This window comes from Sphaerodactylus townsendi, linkage group LG03 (assembly GCF_021028975.2).
Source record: "Sphaerodactylus townsendi isolate TG3544 linkage group LG03, MPM_Stown_v2.3, whole genome shotgun sequence".
NCBI classification, from domain to species: domain Eukaryota; kingdom Metazoa; phylum Chordata; class Lepidosauria; order Squamata; family Sphaerodactylidae; genus Sphaerodactylus; species Sphaerodactylus townsendi.
The window spans coordinates 165,223,082-165,246,063 of NC_059427.1; the positions used below are offsets into that span (position 1 = coordinate 165,223,082).

The 22,982-nt window shown below is 45.2% G+C and overlaps 1 protein-coding gene across 1 annotated transcript in view; it reads left to right on the top strand.

Annotated features, from left to right (window-relative positions):
- ANKFN1 (ankyrin repeat and fibronectin type III domain containing 1) overlaps positions 1 to 22,982 on the top strand; it is a 220,743-nt gene that overhangs the window by 125,688 nt on the left and 72,073 nt on the right. The window contains exon 10 of the mRNA XM_048487371.1: positions 15,440 to 15,539. Coding sequence (XP_048343328.1) covers positions 15,440 to 15,539 — 100 coding nt within the window. The remainder of the gene's footprint in view (positions 1 to 15,439; positions 15,540 to 22,982) is intronic.

A 22,982-nucleotide genomic window follows, 5' to 3' on the forward strand; every position in this document is an offset into this window, starting at 1 on the left:
GCCAACTTTAGTTGACTTCCACCAGATTTTTGGTCCAGGAATGCCCCTGGCATAGCCTTCAGATGCATGTCACAATAACACAACGTATAAGACTATTTCCCCAATGCAGTTGTGCTGGCAGCTTGGGGGGGGGGGACTTCCCTTGCTGCTTGATGCATCACCTAGAGATCCATTGGAGGTGGCGCAATGGCCCCTTTGCCACATCACCCCCAGATGCCACTGAGCTCCCTCCCCCCCCCCATCTGGGTAGGACTATCAGGCCATTATTTATTTTCCTGGGCTTTTATCTATAAATGCAGGGGGAATAAATGGTTTTGGGGGGGGCATTTGCATGAAAGTATCAACATCTTTTCAATACATGCATGTGCTGCATGCATGTAGTACAAAGGCAGGGAAAGGACACAAATGTACTCAGTTTATTTTGAGTCACTGAGATCAAAGCTCAAAAATCAATAGGAGCTGTGGGCCAGAAAGCAGGAGTAAGTTAAGATATTTACAGTTTCGTTTTGTCCGTGCTAAAACGTTAAAATTTGCTGAGAAATCCCTCCACCCCCACCCAGTCTGGCATATAGAGCTGAAAAAAAAATCAAATATCGCATCTTCGTGTTCACCATTTATATTCACCCTTCTTGTGTATATGGTGGTGGTGGTGGTGGTGGTGGTGGTGGTTTTTAAAATTACGGTTCAGTTTTTAAAAAGGAAACATTATCTCTGTCAGGTTTACTTCAGCCCTCGCTTATGTGGGTTTTATACACAGGCTCAGTTCTATAATTATGTCTACCATGAAGCCCAACAGAATGAAACAGGGGGGGACCCACAAAGACTTGTGGAGGGGGTGCATGAGATCTGTAAAAAGGAAAGACTACTTCTGGTCTGCTTAGGAAAACCGCTACCAAAACCTGCCACTCCTCAGAGGCAGGACTTGTCAATATTTCCTTGGGGCAGGGGTGGTACTATGGTGGCCCCCACTCCTCAGAGGAGGAGTCAGAGGTGTGCCTTAATTTTCCCACATCCATTGTTTACTTTGGCACCCAGGGGACTACAAAACTCCATACTCATAAAAATCATGTTTATGAAATATTTCAAAACAACATGTGCGTCCAATCTCTTGTTATCAGATAAGACTGGTATTCTTGTTTGTCAAAGTAGCAGGTATTCACCTGTGTCCTGGGTTTTTTTTTTTGCTTTCTCAGCCATCAGCAGTGCATTCTGGGGACTTCTAATGATGAGTTTCAGGTTAGAGTTCAAGAGTATTTCTGAATAGCATGATTATGCGTGTAAACTAGGCTTGCTCAATGCCCTAGAAATTCAGTAAAATTCGGATTTATTCGGCCATAAAATTATCTATCTGCCCGAATAAGACAAATAAAATATTTCGGCCTGCAAGGGGCACATTTTTAAAGCTAGCGGCACCAAAACTTCAGGGTATCATCTGGATGTCACCCAAGTTTGGTGAAGTTTGAGTCTCCTGAAAGGAACCAGCCAACTTTGCTAAAGTTTGCTTGGGAGGGGCAAATGCTGTGGGCACCCAATTGAAGGTGAACCTGATGCCCACAGAACGAATGCCCGGCCATCCAAACCAGTGGCGAAGCTACCAGGGGGCAGGAGGGTGCGCCATGCACCAGGCTCATGGTTTTGGGTCATGTGGGGGATGGAAAATTCCCCCCGACCCCTCCTCCTTCCCTCTGCGGCCCCTCTGCGGTGCTCCCCCCATGGTGCCCCCCACACTTATGTTACAAACTGAGCAGGCTGGAGAACAGGCTTCAAAGGCTCTGGTGGGAACTACATTTCCAAGGGTCTCCTGGGAAATGTAGTTCCCACCAGGGCCTTTGAAGCCTGGAAGGAAACAGGCCTGTTCTCCAGCCTGCTCGGTTTCTAAAGTAAGTGTGGGGGGGCACAGGGGGGCGCCACAGGTAGTTCCCACTTACTTTAGAAACCTAGCAGGCTGGAGAACAGGCCTGTTCCCTTCCAGGCTTCAAAGGCCCTGGTGGGAACTACATATATCCAGAAATCTTTCAGTTACCAGGTGTGTGCCTTTAAGAGTGTGTTAATGGCACTCTTCGTGTTTTTAAGAGTGAGTTAATGGGTGGAGTTAATAGAATCAGGAAAAGCAGAGATCCATGAAAGTTCGGCAGACAAACTGCACAGTAGGCAGCGGACTGCCTCCTCGTGTGTAAATGGAGAAATGTGAGGAGACCTCACTACTCGGCTCAGTGAAGAGCCCTGAGGGAAGCATTCCATACATAATGGGCATCAGAGTATGAGAAGAGCTGCTTATGATTGCTGTTCTCTTAATCATTCCTTCTGCCAATGGACAGTGAGAGCTCTCCTACTGTAGGAGGGCTAGAACTCTCTAACTGGATTCTTAGCCCTCTCACCAAACTACAAGGATTCCCTGGGAAACCCCCATTTTAAAAATGTTATAGATTTATAGTCTCAGTGTTCTCTAGAAAAAGGTAACACAAACAATTGTTTCAAAGAAAAACCTTGAAGATCTCTGTGTGCTCATCGTGTTAAAGAATGCTTGCAAACAGCCACTTTGAACATACTTTGTAACATTGTGATATTACCCAAAGAGAAAGTTTTGCTTTTGTGTATTTAATATTATGGGGTGGAAATCCTGATGATTGCAAACAACAAGGTCTTCTATTTCTCGTCCTTACAAGCATAAACTAGTTACTGCAACTGCAGATACCTTGTCATACTATGAGCCTAAGATCTTTGGAATTTCCTCCACTTTGTGATCATTCAGTCTAAATTAGTTCTTTGTAGTTAAACATTGGGTCATAATGATCTAAGGTAAAAGAGAAACCAAAACTTTTCATTGTAATACTGGCCCTTTCTTTTCTTTTGGTGGCATTTGTCCGCCAAAAGACTGAATGACTAAATGCAAAGTTAATCCTTAAAAATGTTTGCACAGTAATTTGATACTTGATCTCTGGGACCAGCTCTTACCTCGTTTGGCAGAGGGCAGAGGTTCCTATTTGGATGACAGCCAGTGGTGGGATTCAAATAATTTAACAACTGGTTCCAGTGGTGGGATTCAAATAATTTAACAACTGGTTGTTTACAAGCACCATTTTAACAACCGGTTCTGCCAAAGTGGTGAGAACCTGCTGAATCCCACTACTGATTACAGCCTACATCAGTGATGGCGAACCTTTTTGAGACCGAGTGCCCAAATTGCAACCCAAACCCCACTTATTTATCGCAAAGTGCCAACCCAGCAATTTAACCTGAATGCTGAGGTTTTAGTTTAGAAAAAAAATGGTTGGCTCCCTTTTCCTCTGCCCCACCTGTTCGAGCAGGGGCCAGCCTGAAGTTTCTAGTCTCTAGTAAGTCCCCAAGGCATCAGCTCTCAGCCTCTCTAGCATCTCTGCCTCCTCTGTGCCACCCCCCCCCTCGTGCAGCAGTCACCCGGAGCACAGGCACCAGGCCTGCCAGCCAAGTCGTCCCTGCTCACCGCAGTGTGCACACGTTGTGCTCAATGGCCCAGGCCAATCTAGATGCGTGTCTGGGGTGTGTGTGATTTTCCACCCCCTACATGACGAATTCTGTGTGCGCGTGCCCACAGAGAGGGCTCCGAGTGCCACCTCTGGCACCCGTGCCATAGGTTCGCCATCACCGGCCTACATCAAGGCAAGGTTGGAACAGAGTCAGAGCCTGAATACGGAGTCTATTTTCATGTCCTTTTCTGGAAAAAGAGCCACAGAGCTTAGTGGATACCAATTTCATGCCTAGAAGTCTTGTGATGATTTGCATGTTGCGGCAAAATGTGAGCAGATCTCTTACATGTTCATTTTTGTGCATAGCAACAGATTCAGTGCTTTGGAGCATGTGTTGGAGCATGTCCCTCACAATTGGAAAGGTTCAAGAAATACCAACCAAGTTTCTCATCACCTTAGCAAACTACTCTTTGAAATCTTCCCTTTAAAATATTCGCAAAATGAATGCATCTGTTTTGATATCTATGTAATCTCCCTCTTGGATAAGAACATAAGAAATAGTCTGCTGGAGCAGACCAGAGTCCATCTAGTCCAGGGGTCTGCAACCTGCGGCTCTCCGGATGATCATGGACTACAATTCCCATCAGCATGGCCAAGTGGCAGGGCTGATTGGAATTGTAGTCCATGAACATGTGGAGAGCTGCAGGTTGCAGACCCCTGATCAAGTCCAACACTCTGCTGCTCGCAGTGGCCCATCAGATGCCTTTGGGAGCTCACATGCAGGATGTGAAAGCAATGGCCTTCTGCTGGTGCTGCTGCTCCCGAGAACCTGGTCTGCGAAGGCATTTGCAATCTCAGATCAAGGAGGATCAAGATTGATAACCATAGATTGACTTCTCCTCCATAAATCTGTCCAAGCCCTTTTTAAAGCTATCCAGGTTAGTGGCCATCACCACCTTTTGTGGCAGCATATTCCAAACACCAATCACACTAAAATCATCATCCTAGCTGGATGGTCCACAAAAAAAGTCTAACCCTAATTGTTGTTCATTAAAATGTGTTTCTCGCTGACACCAGCGTAAAGATCAAAAACAAAAAATGAATGAATACAGTGCTGAACTAAATTAAAATACGTGTTTTCAAATGAATTTTTGAAAACATACATCAAATGCTTGCTTGACATAGAGTAGGATTAGGTGTTTCAAGTAGAACTCTGAGTCAAAGCTGCTGCTTAATCTTTGCCGCTCGTTTGAGTGTTTGCCCGAAGGTTTTCATTGCAGGGACAAAAAACCGGCTTGCCTTATCATTTATTGATGCGGCTTCACTTGGGGGTTGGGCTTTGCTGCAGTACAATTAGTACCACACCGCGTTATTTATTAGCTAATTAAATGGTCAACTGTTCAGATTCTCTCCTTTTTATTTTCCCGTGGATCCCAAATTATGTCTTAATCCCAATTCAGTATTTCTGTTTATACAAGACCGTAAAAACAAAAGCAGTCAACAAGGTGGGAATAGTTGTGGCGATGCTTGTAATTTGGTTCTTGAGTAGTGGCCATTAAAGGGCTTGTGGAATGAAGCCAAACCATTAGACTAGCCCGACGGCACACTTTCCCACTTTAAAGGTGCCCTGTTATTTATTTTGCTAGTATAATTGCCTGGTGTTTCTTGATGTATTATGGTGTTTTCTTTTTAGAAGGTCAGGTCTTCTGTATATAGGCGTTGCCTTTTCCACTACTTTGGAAGGAATTCATATACTTAAAACTCTGTTCTTTGCCAAGCAGAAAATCAGCATGAAGGAACCTGCTGAGGCACCTGTTACATATATTTGCATCAACTCCCTTCACAAAGCAAATGACAAATCTGTAGACCTGTATATTTCTTTAGCAGCCCACTTTTAAACTTTTGTTGTTGCTGAGCAGAGGGCCTGTAAGGAATCCTGAGGGAAAGCCGACAAACAATTTGGGAATTTCTCTCTGTTTCTCAGCATTCTTATCTGAAATGTGGTTTCCCTGATAGACATTTAACTTATACCTTTGAATAAATCTGGACCAGCCAGATTTTGTTTTGTTTCCTGTTGGATTACTTTTATTGGGTTTTTTTCTTGCAGAGGGCAGGGAGGAATGTTAACTGTTTTAGGTCCCTCTAGGGGGAAAAAGCAGGATATACATTGGTTGTGGTGGGTTTTCTGGGTTGTGTGGCCGTGGTCTGGTAGATCTTGTTCCTAAAGTTTCGTCTGCATCTGTGGCTGGCATCTTCAGAGGTGTATCACAGAGAGAAGTCTGTTAAAACACTGTGTCCAGTGAGAAGGGAATGAGAAGGGGTATATACTGTCCATGTCCCAGGGTAGGGAACCAGTCAGTAAGTGTTTGGGTGGTACTTGCTATGAAAAGGTATGGTTGATAGTATTGTATTGTGGGTGGGGTTTTTCAGTCCAGGGAGTGATTCACATTTGCATTCCCTGCAGCAGCAACAGTCTTGGTGAATGCAAATCCTGTGTCTAGGTGGAGACAGAGGCGGAGCTACAAGGGGGCTGGGAGGTGCATGTTGCACCAGGCGCATGCCTAGGGGTGGAAAATCGCCCCGCCCCCACTCCCCTCCCCCCCAGCGGCACCCCCCTGTCCCCACACTTACTTTATTGAGATGCTGCAGGCTGGAGAAGCAGCCTGTTCCCTTCAGGCTGAAAACAACCTGGTGGGAAATACACTTCCCAGGAGACCTTACGAGCCCCAAGGTCTCATGGGAACTATAGTTCCCACCAGGCCGTTTTCAGCTTGAAGGGAACAGGCTGCTTTTCCAGGTTGAACTAAGGCAGGGGTGTTAAATTCACGGCCCTCCAGATGTTCATGAACTACCCTTCCACCTATAATTTGTACCCATTATTATGAGTCCTATCCTATGCTGACCACAGCTTCCTGCCCTCCTGACAGACTTTCAAATACTTAAAAGGAGTAATCATGTCCCCCATCAACCTCCTTTTTTCCAGACTAAACATTTCCAAGGGCTCTTCCGCACATGCAGATTAATTCTCTTTCAATCCACTTTCAATGCACTTTGCAGCTGGTTTTGACTGTGCGGAATAGCAAAATCCACTTGCAAACAATTGTGAAAGTGGATTGAAAGTGCATTATTCTGCATGTGCAGAAGGGGCCCCTCAGCCTTTCCTCATAGGGCTTGGGGCTCCAGGACTTGGGGCTCCAGGACTCTGATCCTCCTCGTCCCTCTCAACTGCACCTATCCATATCATTTTTAAATGAGACCTTCAGAACTCCACGTACTACTCCAGGTGCAGCCTGACAAATGCAGTGGACAGTGGGACTGTGACCTCTAGTGATATTGGATGTTGATAGACTCCAAGACTGCATTAGCCCTTTTTGCCGCTGTATCACACTGACTGCATATATTTAGACTACAGTCCATCTGTACCCCCAAAATCTTGTTTGCGCACACCGCTACCCAGAAGGGTTTCCCCCATCTGGTGTAAATGCTTCTCAGTCAGTCAGTCAGTCAGTCAGTCAGTCAGTCAGTCAGTCAGTCAGTCAGTCAGTCAGTCAGTCAGTCAGTCGCCATTAATTATAAAATTACATCGCTCAGTTATAGATGAAGCAGCAACAGCAAGACAAACAACAGTAATGCTCAGGAGGATTATTCATATTTCTTATTTACCAATGATAGGAATTTGGCTGTTATCAGAGTTACATTATTGTTATTATTTAGCAGGTAAACAATTTTTTTGCAAATCCAAACTATTTGGTTTCCGGTCTAGTACTGGTAGAAGTAAGTTAGTTCTTAAAGATACGAAACTAGGACAATATAACAAGGTGTGACCCAATGTCTCAGCAGCCTTCAAATTGCATGAACAGGTTTGGTCCTGAAATGGGATGGGAGAAGGGAGCACATTGCTTCTAGCATGAGTAAAAGCCCATCGCTGGCAAGGTTCAAATAGCTGAAGTAAATACTTAGCCATACAACCAATTTCAGGAAGAATTCCAAAGTGCAAAGGAGAGCAGAACTTTCTAGCTTCACCAGTCTGGTATTCTTGATCTGTTAACTTTCTCTTTAGAATTTGTATAATTTCATTGCCTGTGAGCATTGTAAGAGCTTCAAGAGAGAGATATAAAATATTTTAGTTTCAGTGGTATGCTTCTCATTTTTGTTCCCCAGATGTAGAACTCTGCCCTTATCCTTTTTTATTTTAATCTTGTTCCCATCACTATGTTGGTCATTTCCTTCTGTTATGCTAGCTCAACAGTAAAAAGTTTTAAAATGGCAGTGGGGAATAAATCAGCTTGACAGTGATAGGTAGGCTAGCAAGGGGATCTTTAAAACAACTATACCAGAAAATGGCTTTGAAACATTCTGCAGAAGAATGCCAGGAGACCGAAATGAACTTAAATATTTTTATAGGTTTTTGGTAAAAACATTCATACAGTGAGATGTGGAGAAGCTTACACACAGTTACTGAGAGATATAAGCAGGGAGGAAAAATAGGGTTGGGTGAAAGATTAGGAGGGGAGTAGCGGGGACTTATACATTACCTAGGTTCAGATGAGAGGTTCTTGAAGAAGGCAAGGATTTAGATGGCCAGCATGTGAATCCAAGAGAAGGACAATATATCATGACTCAAAATCAACTAGACACAAGAGAGGTTCAGGCTAGTAAAGAGCACTGAGCTTGGGTTGAACTGTACTTTTATACCCTATAGCGCGATCTAGGGTGGGAGCAAAGAGCTGTCTTCCTTAAGTTCTTGGATTTCCATGCTGAGATAGCTGGGTTGAGCTGATTAACAGCCTATCTATTGATTTCTAAATGTCGGAACAGTAGGACCAATTGTCTTGTGATTGAATCAGGGGTAACCTTAATGGCTTAGGCAGAGTTTCTTTTAGGAGTCTCTGTCCAGGTATGTCATGTAGATTTGGCTGAGGCGTGAGTGGTCAGGGAAGGAGTAATTGGAAAGGAGTTGGTTGCTAAAGGCAGGGAGATGCAAACCTTGTGACACGGTGTTACCTAGATTCTTTGTATTGCAGCAACCTTGGCAGGGTGTGGTAATCAAAGACATGTCCAGTCTTTGCTGACTGGATTAACCCTTTCAGTGGTTTAATTTTGCTGACAGGACTTTTTGCACACTTGGCCTGTTTTTGGTTTGGACACTCTGCTACACACACGCACACAGCTGCTGGCATTTGCCAGTACATATTGCATGAAACCATATTGAACCCATTGTTCAATAAAGCGGGGTAAAAAGGGTAGGGCAACACTTCCCCCTTGTGGTGTCAGTTTAAAGCCCTCCTAATGACTCTCCCCAGGTTTCTGCCAAACGCTTCCCTGACATTGACAGGTGAAACGCATCATGTTCCAGTAGGCCATCATCCTGAAAATATAGCCCATGGTCCCCAAATCCAAATAACTCTTTCTGGCACCACCAAAACAGCCAGTGGTTCATCTCCATTATCTTCTGTTTCCCTTACATTTCTCTTCTTCTGACAGGAAGAATCAACAAGAACACCAATTGTGCCCACATTCCCTTCAGTTTTCTCCTGAGAACTTCCCAGTCAGCCTTAATACTTGCAGTGGTGTTCAGAGCCAGGGTGTTCATTCCCACATGGACAATTACAAATGATTATTTGTATTATTTACCCTAGAATTTCCTTCATGTGTTTACACAGTTATCCCTTCCACATCACAATTTTCCCACTGCAATTTTGATATATCACGGGTTGGCATAAGAAGTTAAATGGGAATTTTGGGGGAGTTTTGTGGAAGCCACAAATATAAATAGTTTAGAAACTCAGAAATACATAAAGTGTATATATAATATAGTATAATATCAACATATTTTATGTTTAAATGCCATAAATATACACAAGTTGAAAGGAAAAAGAAAAAAATTCAGACTTGCCCTCTAGTATGAAGGGAGGGCCAAAATATTTTGTGTGGATTTCCAAATCACGGGGAGCACCGCACCTCTAACCCTAGGAATGTAGAAGGAATAACTGTATAACCTGGAACGTACAGGCCGGACTGAATGTCTACTGAAAGCCAAAAGTATAACACATATAGGATGAAAAAAAACCTCCTTAGCTACTTACGGTACACCCAGGCTCACTCTCCAGGTTAAGAGCTATTGGCCAGGAGCCCTCAAAGACTCAATAGCAACAGCCAAAGTTGGGGCCAATAATCATTCCCAGGTGAACAGACTCTCTTCTACCAGCAATAACCAGCAACAAAACATAGAAAAGAAAGAAAAAGAACCAGACAGAAAACACTCTCCACTGGCTATAAACACCCACTCACCCTCAAATACTGTCCTTTCACACAGGAACCTCAGTTAATGATCCTCAGCAATTTAGGAAAGGCAAAAAAAAAAAAACCCCTCTCAAGCAGCTCCTTCTCCCAGCCTTGGTAGCAGTAAAATCTGACACTAAAACCATCCTAATAAAACCAGCAATCTGCAAAAAAACAGCCAGAAGCAACCAGTCAGAGATTCTCTAATCCCTGCCAAATATCCCCTGAAATAAAAAAAAAGGTCTTTAGAAAGTGTTAAGGTGTGCAGTAGCAGATAAGCTTCTGTTGTTGTTGTTGTTCTTGGGCTAAATTCTCCTTAAGGGGGTTAGCACAGACATTTTCTTTGCCAACTAGCTCAATTTGGGGCATTTTCAGGGGTAAGGTTGACAGCGTGTATGTCTTCAGCAATGCTGTCCATCCACCGTTTCTTTGGTCTCCCACATGGGTGGTGGCCACCAAGGTCAAAGTTTAGGACCGTTTTTACAACAGAAGTCTCCTCCTGCCACATAATGTGCCCGTACCACCAGAGCCGTGCTTCCCTCATTTTCTTTGTTATTGGTGTAATTCCAAGTCTTTGTCATATATCTCCGTTTGTAACACAATCAAAAAAAGCCAGGCCAAGCATCCACCGGAGCATCTTCATTTCCATCACAGCAAGAGTTTGTTCATGTTTCCAAGTTCTTAGCCAACATCCTGTTTCATATAGCGCCACAGGGCTGATAGCTGTAGTGTACATTTTTGCCCTCAGATGTTCAGGTATTCTTTTGTCACACAGGACTCCTGTGGCTTGCTGCCACTTCATCCATGCCTCATTAGCTCTAGATCAAGCATCTGGTAGAGTATCCCCATCTGCTGTGACCAGGGATCCCAGATATTTAAATTAGGTGGCCTTTTTCAAGTCCTGGCTGGTAATTTGGATTGCACCATCTGTTTGAGGGCCACATTCGAGGTATTCTGTTTTTTGTAAATTTAGCCGTAAGCCATAATCAGCTAATCTATTGTTCCACTCATGTGTTTGTTGTTGAAGAGCTGCGAGTGATTGGTTAGCAAGAGCAATATCATCTGCATAAAGCAGTGTCCAAGGATGTGGCATTTGTAAATCAGTCCGTAATAAAATCCATGGAGATCCCCTTCCAGGGCTCACTGGGCAGCACAATGTCCTGCAACAATCCATGGGCCTGGAGAAGGGGTCCGGTGGCAGAGACGCCCTAGCTCTGTCCATCCAGGTGCACCTGACTCAAGCAGGAGCCTCTGAGTGGTGGCGACAGCCTGCCAGCTGTGAGTCAGCTGTGAGAGAGCCGGGGCTGGGTGTGACTGGCTGTTTTGGTGGGTCTGGAAAGGGGCCAGGCATGTCTGGGCAAGTTTGGCTAGTCTGGAGAGGGGGGGCAGTGGCAGAGACCCCCCAATACTGACCAACATCGACCATCTGGGAGCAGAGACTATACAAGACAGCAACAGGGGCTGGTGACAGTGGCTCCTGAACAACGCTCGACAGAACACTCTCAGGCAGTTGAGACCGGGTGAACCCCAGAAAGAATGCAGACTCTTGACTATTGTTTACATTGAGTTGAGCTGGGGAGCACTGGAAGAGGGTTAGGTTTTTGGGGCTGAGGTAGGTTACTTGTCAGAATCCCAAAAACTGAAACAAATTAATGTATAAGAACAGTAGTTTATTGAGTATTGAGGATCTTCTCTGGTCATGCCAGAACTGAAGTTTGCCCGCACAAAACCCAGTAGTTAAAGTAGCTTGCACCCCGCATCCTGGGAAAGCGCGCCCAAAATGAACTGTGAAAGAGATAACAGTAGAGATGCCCAGGCACTGACCTTGAGCATCACCTGGTACAGTATAGCATTATACAGAAGACAGTTGAAAGTCAGTTAGAAATGCAATTAACCCATTCCTCCACCCCCAGCATACAGAAAGCAGCAACAGCAAAATCCCCATAATAACAGGCCTCCTGACATTACTCCCCTCCCCCCCTTTTTGCAGTGAACTGTAGTGTAGCTTGCTTTTAGAAGTTAGTGCAAGTTTTAGTCATAACTGTTACGTATTAGGTTTAGCCTAGTTATGTTAACTGTAGCTCAGCAAATAGATACCGTGTTTTAATGTTTTTATTTATTTTTATTTATTTATTTATTAAACTTTTATGCCGCCCCATCCTCTAGGGGCTCTGGGCGGCATAATTGCTAGGTTAATTGCTAGGTTAATTGTTAATTGCTAGGTTAGAGAAACTGTATTATTTATTAGTATTTGCACCCAGATGTGCAGATGCCTTGTCTAATGAATAACCACAGGACACGTTCTTGAAATAAATTGGGCCGCAGTCCTTTTATTATTTACACCATTAAGGCAGAAGCTGGGCGCGCAACAGGAGCACAACCGTTCACTGGACAGTCAGTGCCCCGGCTGACCCCGGTACCAACCCCAATCCCTATTGGGGAGGACAGAAATGTTAGGACCACCAGGGCACACGCCCTTTGTGGCCCCCTAACTGCTGAGGTGTCAGGCTCAACTTTGCAGAGGCCTCCACGGCATGCCCATGAGCCCGCCCCACCCCAAGCCTCTTAAGGAGGCCCCCAAACACAAGGAGCTCCAGGCACGAGCCCAGCCTCCCCACAAGGATGTGCTCCTCTGCCCAAACCGCCAGGGCTGCAACAAACAGAATCGCCAACCCAACCCTAAAAATAGGGAGGGTGGGTGGGTCAATTTTGCTCCAGGCGTCAAAGAAGGTTGGAGCGACTGTGTGCTACCTAGTATATAGGAGCGTGCTCCACCCTTCCAGCTCATGCGTATCACATGATCAGGACTGGGTGTGGCTCAGCCGCCCAGCCGGCCCAGGGCACACATGCTCACCCACCGGAGCTCACCATGTGCCCTGCCCCCTGTCGCAATTATGGCCTAGTTGATTCTAGGGCCGTGGTTGTGAACCTTTGGCACTCCAGATGTTATGGACTACAATTCCCATCAGCCCCTACCAGCATGGCCAATTGTAGTCCACAACATCTGGAGTGCCAAAGGTTCGCCATCACTGTTCTAGGGCCTTTATTAGGCGTAGCGGTTATATATTAGTTTGGCCTAGTTAGGTTTACCTTTAGCTTAGTCAAACGGATATTGTATTGTCAAAGGCTTTCACGGCTGGAATCACTGGGGTGCTGTGTGGATCCTCTGAAGATGCCAGCCACAGATACAGGCGAAACACCGGGAGAGAATGCTGCTGGAACACAGCCATATAGCCCAGAAACCACACAGCACCCCAAATGGATATTGTGTTTAATTTTAATTGCTAGGCTGGAGTAAATTTACTACTAGTTGATTGACTGAGCCTGTGGGGGTTAATTCCTAGGTACTTATTATTTTCTGCAGTTTTATGCTACAGTACAGTAAGTCACCATTCATGTTATCAGGTTTATTATTGTCATTGTTTATTATTGTCTATTTATGTTGATTATGTTGCCTTATAGGTTCGATGTTATAATTATTGCAGTTGTTGTTTATAATGTTAATGTTTGAAATGTTCTGTTCATTGTGGTTAATGCTATGCTTTATAATATCGTGTTTATTGTTGCTTATAATGTTATATCTATAATGCTATTTTATGATGTTTTATGATGCTATGTTCACTGATGTTATATTGTTGATGTTTCATTGTATGATATGTTTATTGATGTAATTATATTGTTGTACACCACCTTTTGGGGGAGGGCGGTATATAAATTAAATATGACATAGCATAAAATAGCCCAAATAAACTCAAAAATACACACGTTGCACTCTGGCTGTGTCTAATCTTATATATTAATCTTATATATAATCGAACAACTTAACACTTCTATTTGTATTTACATTTCCTTATTTCTCTGACAAAGTTCTTAAAGATACAGTATAAGTCTTCCAACTCTTATAACTAAACATAAATAATCACTTTAGTCCATTCAATTCTTTGTTCAGAAACAAAACTTCAGTTCCATATAGTCCATATTTCAATTCTGTAGGTTCTACATAGAAACGTCTCGCGCGTATAGAACGTTTTTCGTGCGTCTTCCTCAGTATGCCAGTATGTTCAAACAACTTCCAACAGTTCTTTGAGGCTTCTAATGGGTATATCTGAAATTAAAATTACACAGATACATATATACTGAAATCAAAATTATGCCTATTTCTCTGTCTTTCTTGCACCAGTCCATTTCATCTGTCTTTCCTGCATAACATAAAATAGCCCAAAGCATGTTCATGAGGTGCTGGTGTCACATTTCCAGGTTCAGGGGCAGTCACAAAACTCACTGGCTCAACATTCCCAGTTGATCTTCTCAAGAAAAAAAATGTCAGAAGGGAGGGGCAGCAGGTAACAAGTTCCTTCTCCCCCATCCCTCTTCTTCAATTACAGGATACCTGCTAGACAGATAAGATCCCTCGTTCAGTCCTTCACACATGTGTTAATCAGGAATTATTTTTGTTGCAATGAGAGGGTCTAAACTCTGTCAAGTTCAAAAAATAGTCCCATTTGCTTATGTGGGTGAGGCAGGGCCAGCGCGAGGGGGAACTACCCCCGGGGCACGCGTGTGCCCTGCACTCCTGCCATGCCCCCACCTGCCCCTGCCATGCCCTGGAATGCCCCTAAAATGCCCTTACACTGGTGCACGCCCAGTGTGTTGCACACACCCCGTCCCCTTGGCACTACGCCACTGGGGTGAAACTGTGGGGAAGATCTTAAAAATCAAGAGCAATCTATATGTTACAGTGCTGATCCATAATTTGCCCTTCGAATATTTGACAGTGTTGCATTTTCGATGCCTTTCACCACCCAAATCAACTGACTGTTGTGAATTTTCCAGGCTGTGTGGCCACGGTCTGTTAGTTTTTGTGAGACCGCAACATAACTCTGAAAATGCCAGCCATAGATGCAGGCAAAACATTAGGAGCAAAAACGACCAGACCATGGCCACCCAGCTTGGAAAACCCACAACAGCCATTTGTTGTTGTTTGTTTTTACATTAAAGGATGCACAATTAAATGGGTCTGACCAAATTTGGTTGAAGCAGTGGCTGTGGAAAGACAGCAGAACCTTATCGCTTTCTTCTTGTACCGTTTTATTCTTTTTGAGGCTGCTGTTAGACCTGCAGAGAGGATAAGGCATCCCACCTCCCAAAATCACTTGCTGTGTTGCCAGCTCTGGGTTGGAAAATTCCTGAAGATTTTAGGGGTGGGGTTTGGGGAGGGGATGGGAGGGATCTCAGCAAGGTGTAATGTCAGAGTTCACCATCCAAAGCAAGTATCATATGTAACCTGGAGATCAGTTGTAATTTTGGGAGAGCTCCAGGTGCCACCTGGAGGTTGGCAGCCATACCTACTTGACTTTATCCTCTTCTTTACCATTAATGCAGTGGCGTAGTGCCAAGAGGACCGGGGGGCATGATGCACCGGGCGCACACTGGTGCAGGGGTGTGGCGGGGCACAAAGCACACGCGTGCCTCGGGCACAGTTCCCCCTCACTACGGCTCTGCATTAGTGTAAAATCTAGAATAGGAGGGGGAGCAGAATTGCTAGAAAGTTTGAATATGCATAATCTTTCCACAGGATGTTGCCGTGATGATGCCGGTGGAGTAACCTTCATGACCTCAGTAAAGAAGCATTTTGTGTTTTTATGAAACCACATTTCACCTTTCTGTCTCTTTTGTTCCTCTCTCTCTCTCTTTCTTATTTCTTTCTCCAGAGAGTTCTAAACTGCAGAATGTGGGTCGCAAACAGTCTGTCTCAAGAAGCCTGAAGCACCTTTTTCATTCTTCAAACAAGTTTGTGAAGACTTTGAAACGGTATGACTCGTTCTCCAGTTGAATCACTCAAGTCTCTCCCTTGCAGACTCCTAGCTCTAAACCCACAAATTGCTTAGCAATAAGAACAAGCATAGTTTTTTTGTTTGTTTTTTGTGGGCATTTGGCATTTGGACGGCATTTCCATTCAGGATATTTGAGGTACTTTTCCGGCATGTTAAGCTTTCTTTCTAGTAGTCCAGTGTTATTACAATAGCACCCCAATCTGGGAACAGAGGCAAATCTGTCTATGAAGGCAGCATGAAGCTATGCCAGCAGATTTTCCCTCTCCAGGGAACTTACCCCTATGGAGGGGCAAATCTGCCAATCCAATCCAATCCAAAAACATTTTTTAGGCATAAACCAGAAGTACCATACATTCCAAATACAAAAACAGGATCATTGTTACATATCATTGTAGAACATGGGTTAAAAATGTAGCAACTGCTTCAGAAATTTCTAGCTTAGACATTTTTTGTTTGTCTGAGAGAAACATAAATTCTAGAGGTAGTAAAGCTCCCAGATCGGTTCAAATATCATTATACCTCGAACAGTAAAGCAGGATATGAGGGATCGAGTCCATAGCGTTGGGGCAGTACCGACAACACTCACTTTGTGGGATGTTAAGGAAACGACCTTGAAGATAGACAGAGGGGAATGAGTTGCACCTTGCTCTGGTCATGACCCATCTGCACTTATAATTAACAAGCTGTTCTAAGTATACAGCAGGGCTAGATTTCAGGGGTGTGATCCCAAAGTATAGAGGGGAACAGGAGCTTTGTGCAGCACTCAGGAGAGATTGGTATTCCTGGTCGTACTGTCTGATCTTTAGATGATGGTAAATTTCCGTGGCGGTAAGCATGTGAAGAGACTCCCATGAGAAACCGAAGGAGAAGATTTTTTTTTCCAATATGGAGCCACCACTTTGAAAGCTGAAGCTCCCTCATTTCTAGCAAAGATAAACTTTTTGGATCTGTGCAGAAGCAGAGACGCAGCCAAAACTTAAATGTTACAGCCCATGCCCAGCGGGCAGCAGCCACGATCCTCCACAGCACCCTTGCGCCCCTGCCACCTTCGCCGGCATAGCAGTTGTGTTCCAGAGGCATGGCCGGGGGTGGAGTCATCTTCCACCGGGCTTGTACCTGCCAGAATGCCCACACTGGGGGCTTGTGGTTACACAACCCTTTGGGTGGAGGTGAGGAGGCAAATCTGCCTATAAAGGTGGCATGGAACTGCGCTGTGCTGTAGGGGCCTACGCTACCTTTCCTAACATTCTGCACAAAAAGTTCAAAGACACGAATATTTAAAATTTGTTTACAGTGTTATTAAAATACGTAATTAAATGGCTTTGAGGATCACTTCATCAACGTTTTATACTTTGAAGGCTTATTGACTCCAAAGGGGGGGAAAAAGATAGGCACGTGCTCTATTCTTCTGATGGAATGAATGGGACTGCTGAGCGCTGGATCTTTCAACTTCTATTCAGACACATCAGCCCCTGCCAGCATGGCCAATTGGCCATGCTGGTAGGGGCTGATGGGATTTGTAGTCCATGAACATCTGGAGAGCCGCAGGTTGCAGACCCCTGATCTAGAAGGAGGCTATCAACTTCAATTGACTTGCTTACAAGTTTCCAGAGTTTTCTGATTGGCCCCTGTTGGAATTAGAATGTTATTTTAGATCAGTGGTTCTCAACCTGGGGGTCGGGACCCCTTTGGGGGTTGAATGACCCTTTCACAGGGGTCGCCTAAGACTCTCGGCATCAGTGTTCTCCATCTGTAAAATGGATAAATGTTAGGGTTGGGGGTCACCACAACATGAGGAACTGTATTAAAGGGTCGCGGCATTAGGAAGGTTGAGAACCACTGTTTTAGATGGACTTTGGCCTAAGATTGCCAGACTCCAGGTGGGATCTGCATCTCTATGAGAATAACCACAGATCTCCAGACCAGAGAGGTCAGTTCCCGTAGGGAAAGTGGCTGCTTTGTTGGGTGGGCTCTATGCAGGACTGGATTGGGAAGTAAAAATGGCCCTAGATCAGGTCAAGCTGAGTGCCCACTACTGTACTACAAGTCAGCACCACAAAGCCATTCACCTTAGTCAGGCTGACAGCATGCCTTAGTTCCCTCACTGCATCATTCGCTGAACTGGAAGACAGTTGGTGAGCTGATATGACTGGTGAGGGATCTGAGAAGTGGTGCTTGTTTCACTTTTTCCAGGGAGGGAGTTCTTCAAATATGGTAACTCATAGGGTACATAGAAGCATGATGAGTGTCATTCCATGGGCTAGATTGTTGGAAGGGAGAAGAGCAAATGAAGGGTAGGCTGTCCTAAAACAAGGGCTCTTGCAAGCTCAAGGCATGGCTATTCCAACAAGAAGGAAACAGTAGGGAATCCAAGAAGCTAATGGGGATGAACAGAAAACTCCATTAAGAACTAAGGAAGAAAAAGGAAAGGTTCACGGAAGAAGAGTATCTGCAGGTTCTAGCAAAGAGTATCTGCAGGTTTCGCAGCACAGTAGGTAAGCCATCTGAGGGCAATTCTGCACACGAGTAAAATAGGTTCGACCCAGTTCCCTGAGAAGGGTACTAACCTAGGTTGAAGCCATTGTTGTTCCCCACTGCAACCAGCTTGATCCCAGCTCAGAGGGCGGAATCATCCTGTGCCTCTTCGCCACTCCGTTCCGATTGGCTACTGTTCTACAGCCATGTTCCGTCTATCCCCACACACGCTATAAAAAAAACTGCCACAGGAATGGAGGGACGAAGGTGGCGTTTTTTGATTGGCCAGCTGTACGCATGCCCGAAACACTCAGCTGTGATTGGCTGAATGGGGGACTCCTGGCACCAGAGATTCCGCACTTTATTGGAATCAAGCTGAGTTCGAGCGTGGTTCCCTGAAAAAGTAGTAGTTCCCAACTGGAGTCAGAAATTTGACCGTTACACGGGGCGAAGCTGGTACAAAACCACGTCGATCCCAGTGGTTGTGCGGAGCACTTAGGTCGAACGCAGCTCAAACGTAGGTCAATAACGCAAGTGCGGAATCGACCTGAGAGACCAAAACTCAGAGTGAGCTGAGGCTGCCCATGGAGATTCACTGCAAACAAGATAAGCATCTTCATATGAAGAACAAACACAGTAAAAGAGGGGAGAGGCCAACTGTTGGGCAGAAATGGTGAAACTATGACAGAGGACAGAGAGAAAGCAGAAAGGCTCAATGCCTGTTTTTCCTCAGTTTTTCCCCTGAAGAAGAGAACAGGCTCACCTAAAGAGTATACTAGGCAAGGCAGGGCATCCAGATTGCTAGTTGACATGACTGTACTAGAAAAGTAGGCAGATGTGAACAAGTTACACTTCAACACAGAGGCGTAGCTGAGCCAAACTGTGCCCGGTGCGCATTCTAATTTTCCGCCCCATGACACCCCCCGCGGCGCCCCGCCTTCCCCCCCTGCGGCGCCCCCCCCCTGCCCTGCTTCCCCCCTTCCCACACTTACCTTAGTTCCTTTCCTTTTTCAGAACTTTTTCAGGCTGCAAAAGGCCTGTTCACAGTAAAAACAGCCTGATGGGAACTATACTTCCCAGGAAACCTGGTGAGCCCCAAGGTCTCCTGGGAACTGTAGTTCCTCAGGCCGTTTTTACTGCAAACAGGCCTTTTGCAGCCTGAAAAAGTTCTGGAAAAGGAAAGGAACTGAGGTAAGCGTGAAAAGGGGGTGGGGGTGCCACGGGGGAAGGGGAGGGGCCTGGGGGCAATTTTTCATGACTCCCCAGGCATGCGCCCAGTGCACAGTGCACCCCCCCTTGTAGCTCCACAACTGCTTCAACAAGGATAAGGTGAGTTCTACATCTGCGGAACAAACTGAGAAGCACACATACTGAAGGGGGTTACACTTCTGGGTAGCAATGTGTGTGAATAAGATCTTGGGGTATGGGCAGACTGTAAGCTGGGAATGAGCAGCCAGTGTGATGTAGCTGGAAAAAAGGCTAATTATATTTTCGGGTGTATCAGCAGAGTATAATATCCACATCACAAAATGTCATAGTCCACTGCATTGGTCAAGCCTCATCTGGAGCATTGTGTAGAGTTCTGGAGGCCTCACTTCACAACGATGCAGACAGAATGGAGCGCGTCTAAACGATGAGGAGAATCAGGGTCCAGAGACCAAGCACAAATAGAAAAGGCTGAGAAACTTGGGAATGTTTAGTCTGGAGAACAAGAGATTGAGAAAGGACACGATTGCTGTCTTTAAGTATTTGAGTGGCTGTCACTTAGAGGAGGGCAGAGGGCTGTCTCTGTTGGTAGGAAAGGACAGGACTCATTACAATGGGTATAAATTACAGGTGGAAAGGTACCGGCTGGATATTAAGAAAAAAAATTATAGTACAAACAGTTCAGCAGTGGACTGGGCTGCCTAGAGTGGTGGTGAGCTTCCCCTCACTCAGTGGCATAGCGCCAAGGGCCTTGGGGGGGCGATGTACCAGGCGCGTGGCGTGGCAGGGGCATTCTGGGTGAAGCGAGGCAGGGGTGCAGGCCGCAAACGTGCCTTGGGTGCAATTCCCTCTCGCTCTGGTCCTGCCCTCACTGGCAGTCTTCAAGCAGTTGCTGGATGACCGCTTGTCAAGAACACTTTAGGCTGATCTACCTTGAGCAGGGTTATGGACTAGATGGCCTATGGTCTCTTCCAACTCTATGATTCCATGATTCTATGGTTGCCAGCCTGAGGCAGCAAACAGATAGGGGACTTACCCAGCGTGCGGGGGATTTTGCAACATGACGTGGAAGCAACATCATGTTGCCAGTGATTCGGTATCATTTGGCCAAAACTCTGTGGTTTAACCACAGAACATTGGTTGAGTGCTAGACTGTCACCCAACATAACTGCTTATTTCAAATGTCTTCATTTTACTATGTTACCATCTAACACCACACTTTTTTACTGCATGTTTTTGGCTCCATCCCATAGGCAATTCAGGCTATGTTTGAGAGTTTCCCTTTTTTCCTGGTTTCCAGCCATCTTTCCCTTTAATGTGGCAACGAATCTGTTTGACTCTTCATGTAAAATGCTTTTCCTGTATTTGTTCTTGGTAGAAATCCAACTGATACCTACTGGGCAAATCTATACCCCTCCATCCCCTCCCCCCATTCCCCCATTCCACTCTGCATTTTTCTGTTCCATTTTTAAATTGCACAATGCATTGGTTAGTGTGTTGATTTGCTGATCTGCTATGAACACAAGCATGCTTGTGTACCCTTTACTGGTTTCCATGAGCCTTTTAAACAGGATTCAGAAACCAAAAATTATGCCCCCCCCCATCCTACAGTGGTTTTTTCCCCATTAACTTTTACCCCCTTCTCCACAGAAAAGGTTACCGAGTGCCATTCCCCCCGCTGTCCTCATCCAACCCATTTGCACTGGGGCATTGGTTTACTGGTCTGTCATAAACACACAAGTGCCCTTTTAGACATTTCCTTCCCACTTCCACCCCCAAGAAATCCATCAGAAACATGTTAAGCAAGACTGTGGAACTGAAAAGGATGCTCCCATATCCTTCTGTGTGTCATAGCATGGGTTTTTTTTCCAGCTGACCTTCTCCACTGTTACCCAGCTTTCACAGGTTGTGAACTTATTTCTAAGGAATCTCCACCAGCTGCTAAGAGTGTAACAGCACACAAATATCTTAAAGTAGCAATGGGGAAAATAACTTGGCTTGGCAATGCGAGAGGCAGGCTGGGTAGGGATCTTTTTAGACGATGTATACCAGAAACGGCTTGAAATGTATCTGCAGAGAATTCACAAAAGACCAAATTGCAGTTTAAATATTTTTATATAAGTTTTGGTTGCAAACAATCACACAGTGAGACGTTAAGGCACATACACACAGTTCCTAAGTATATAGATAGGGAGGAAAAGATAGGTGGGAAGATAGACTGGTATTTGGGGAAGCGTTACCTAAATTCAGTTGAAGAAGATCTTGGAGAAGGCAAGGATTCAAATGACCAGCATCTGAATCCAGGCGAAGGACGAATTCATGTCTCACACCAACAAGACAAAGGGAGGTTCAGGTTAGCGATGAGCACTGGAGTTGGGGTGCACAGTACTTTTATACCCTTCTGCGTGGGTAGGGGCGGGGACAGGTAAGTTTAAGTTTCATTTTCCTAAATTCTCTGGAATTTCCCATGCTGGTCTTGCTGCCTTGAGCTAATCAAAAGCTCATCTATTGTTCTAAGTACCCGGGACAATGGAGTCAATTGCTCTTAGATTAAATCAGGAAGCACGGAATGGCTTTATGCAGAGTAACTCTTTGGAGCCTCCACTCAGGTTATTCAAATTTGGCTGAGGCTTGTGATTAGGAAGGGATTGATTGGTTTATGGAGATTGTATCAATAGGTTGAGGAAATGCAAGGAAGCAACCATTTGTTGCAGAGCCATTTTCTGAAAAGGTGTAGTGAAATGTAGCATCAGATTCCAAGGAGGTTTTCAGTGTCTATTGTGTCAAAGTAGTTCAGTGAGGTGTGGTAATCAAGACCATGTCCATAGTTAATGAGCCTTCCAGATTCTCACTGGAGTAACTCATTCATTGATTTAATCTTGCTAAACAGATCTTTTGCCTGTGGCCTGCTTCTAAGTGGACACACTGCTACACACACAAAAATATGAGAGGTGGCTTCAGCCAATGTAGTTTAACAGGAAATTTTTCTGAAATAATATATATTGGGGTGTCAAGGGCAAGGCTAACACCACAGAAGAAATGGTTGCATGGTCCTCCCCTTCTCCCTTAATTTATCAACAGTGTCCAGCATTACTAGTGTGCCTGCGCAAAGAAAATGAAGGGGGTTGACTTTATGATGCTGCCGAAGACAACATCACTGGTGGCAATGAAGATCAGCCTCGAGACACCCACATATGTGCATAACAGGAGAAAAAAGCAAACCTAATGCATGGGGGGAAAGGAAGGGTGGGTTGCTCACCACCAACTGATTGTTAAGCTTGAAGATCAATCCTGTACAAAATCAGAAGCAAGTGCAGTGTGTAGTATAGCCCAATGATGTCACTTCTAGGTCATATCAGAAGGAAATGCCAGCTGTCTTCTCCCCAATTTCCCCTGGAGCAGCAGTGGCGTAGGAGGTTAAGAGCTCGTGTATCTAATCTGGAGGAACCGGGTTTGATTCCCAGCTCTGCCACCTGAGCTGTGGAGGCTTATCTGGGGAATTCAGATTAGCCTGTACACTCCCACACACGCCAGCTGGGTGACCTTGGGCTAGTCACAGCTTCTTGGAGCTCTCTCAGCCCCACCTACCTCACAGGGTGTTTGTTGTGAGGGGGAAGGGCAAGGAGATTGTCAGCCCCTTTGAGTCTCCTGCAGGAGAGAAAGGGGGGATATAAATCCAAACTCCTCCTCCTCCTCCTCCTCCTCCTCCTCCTCCTCCTCCTCCTCCTCCTCCTTCTTC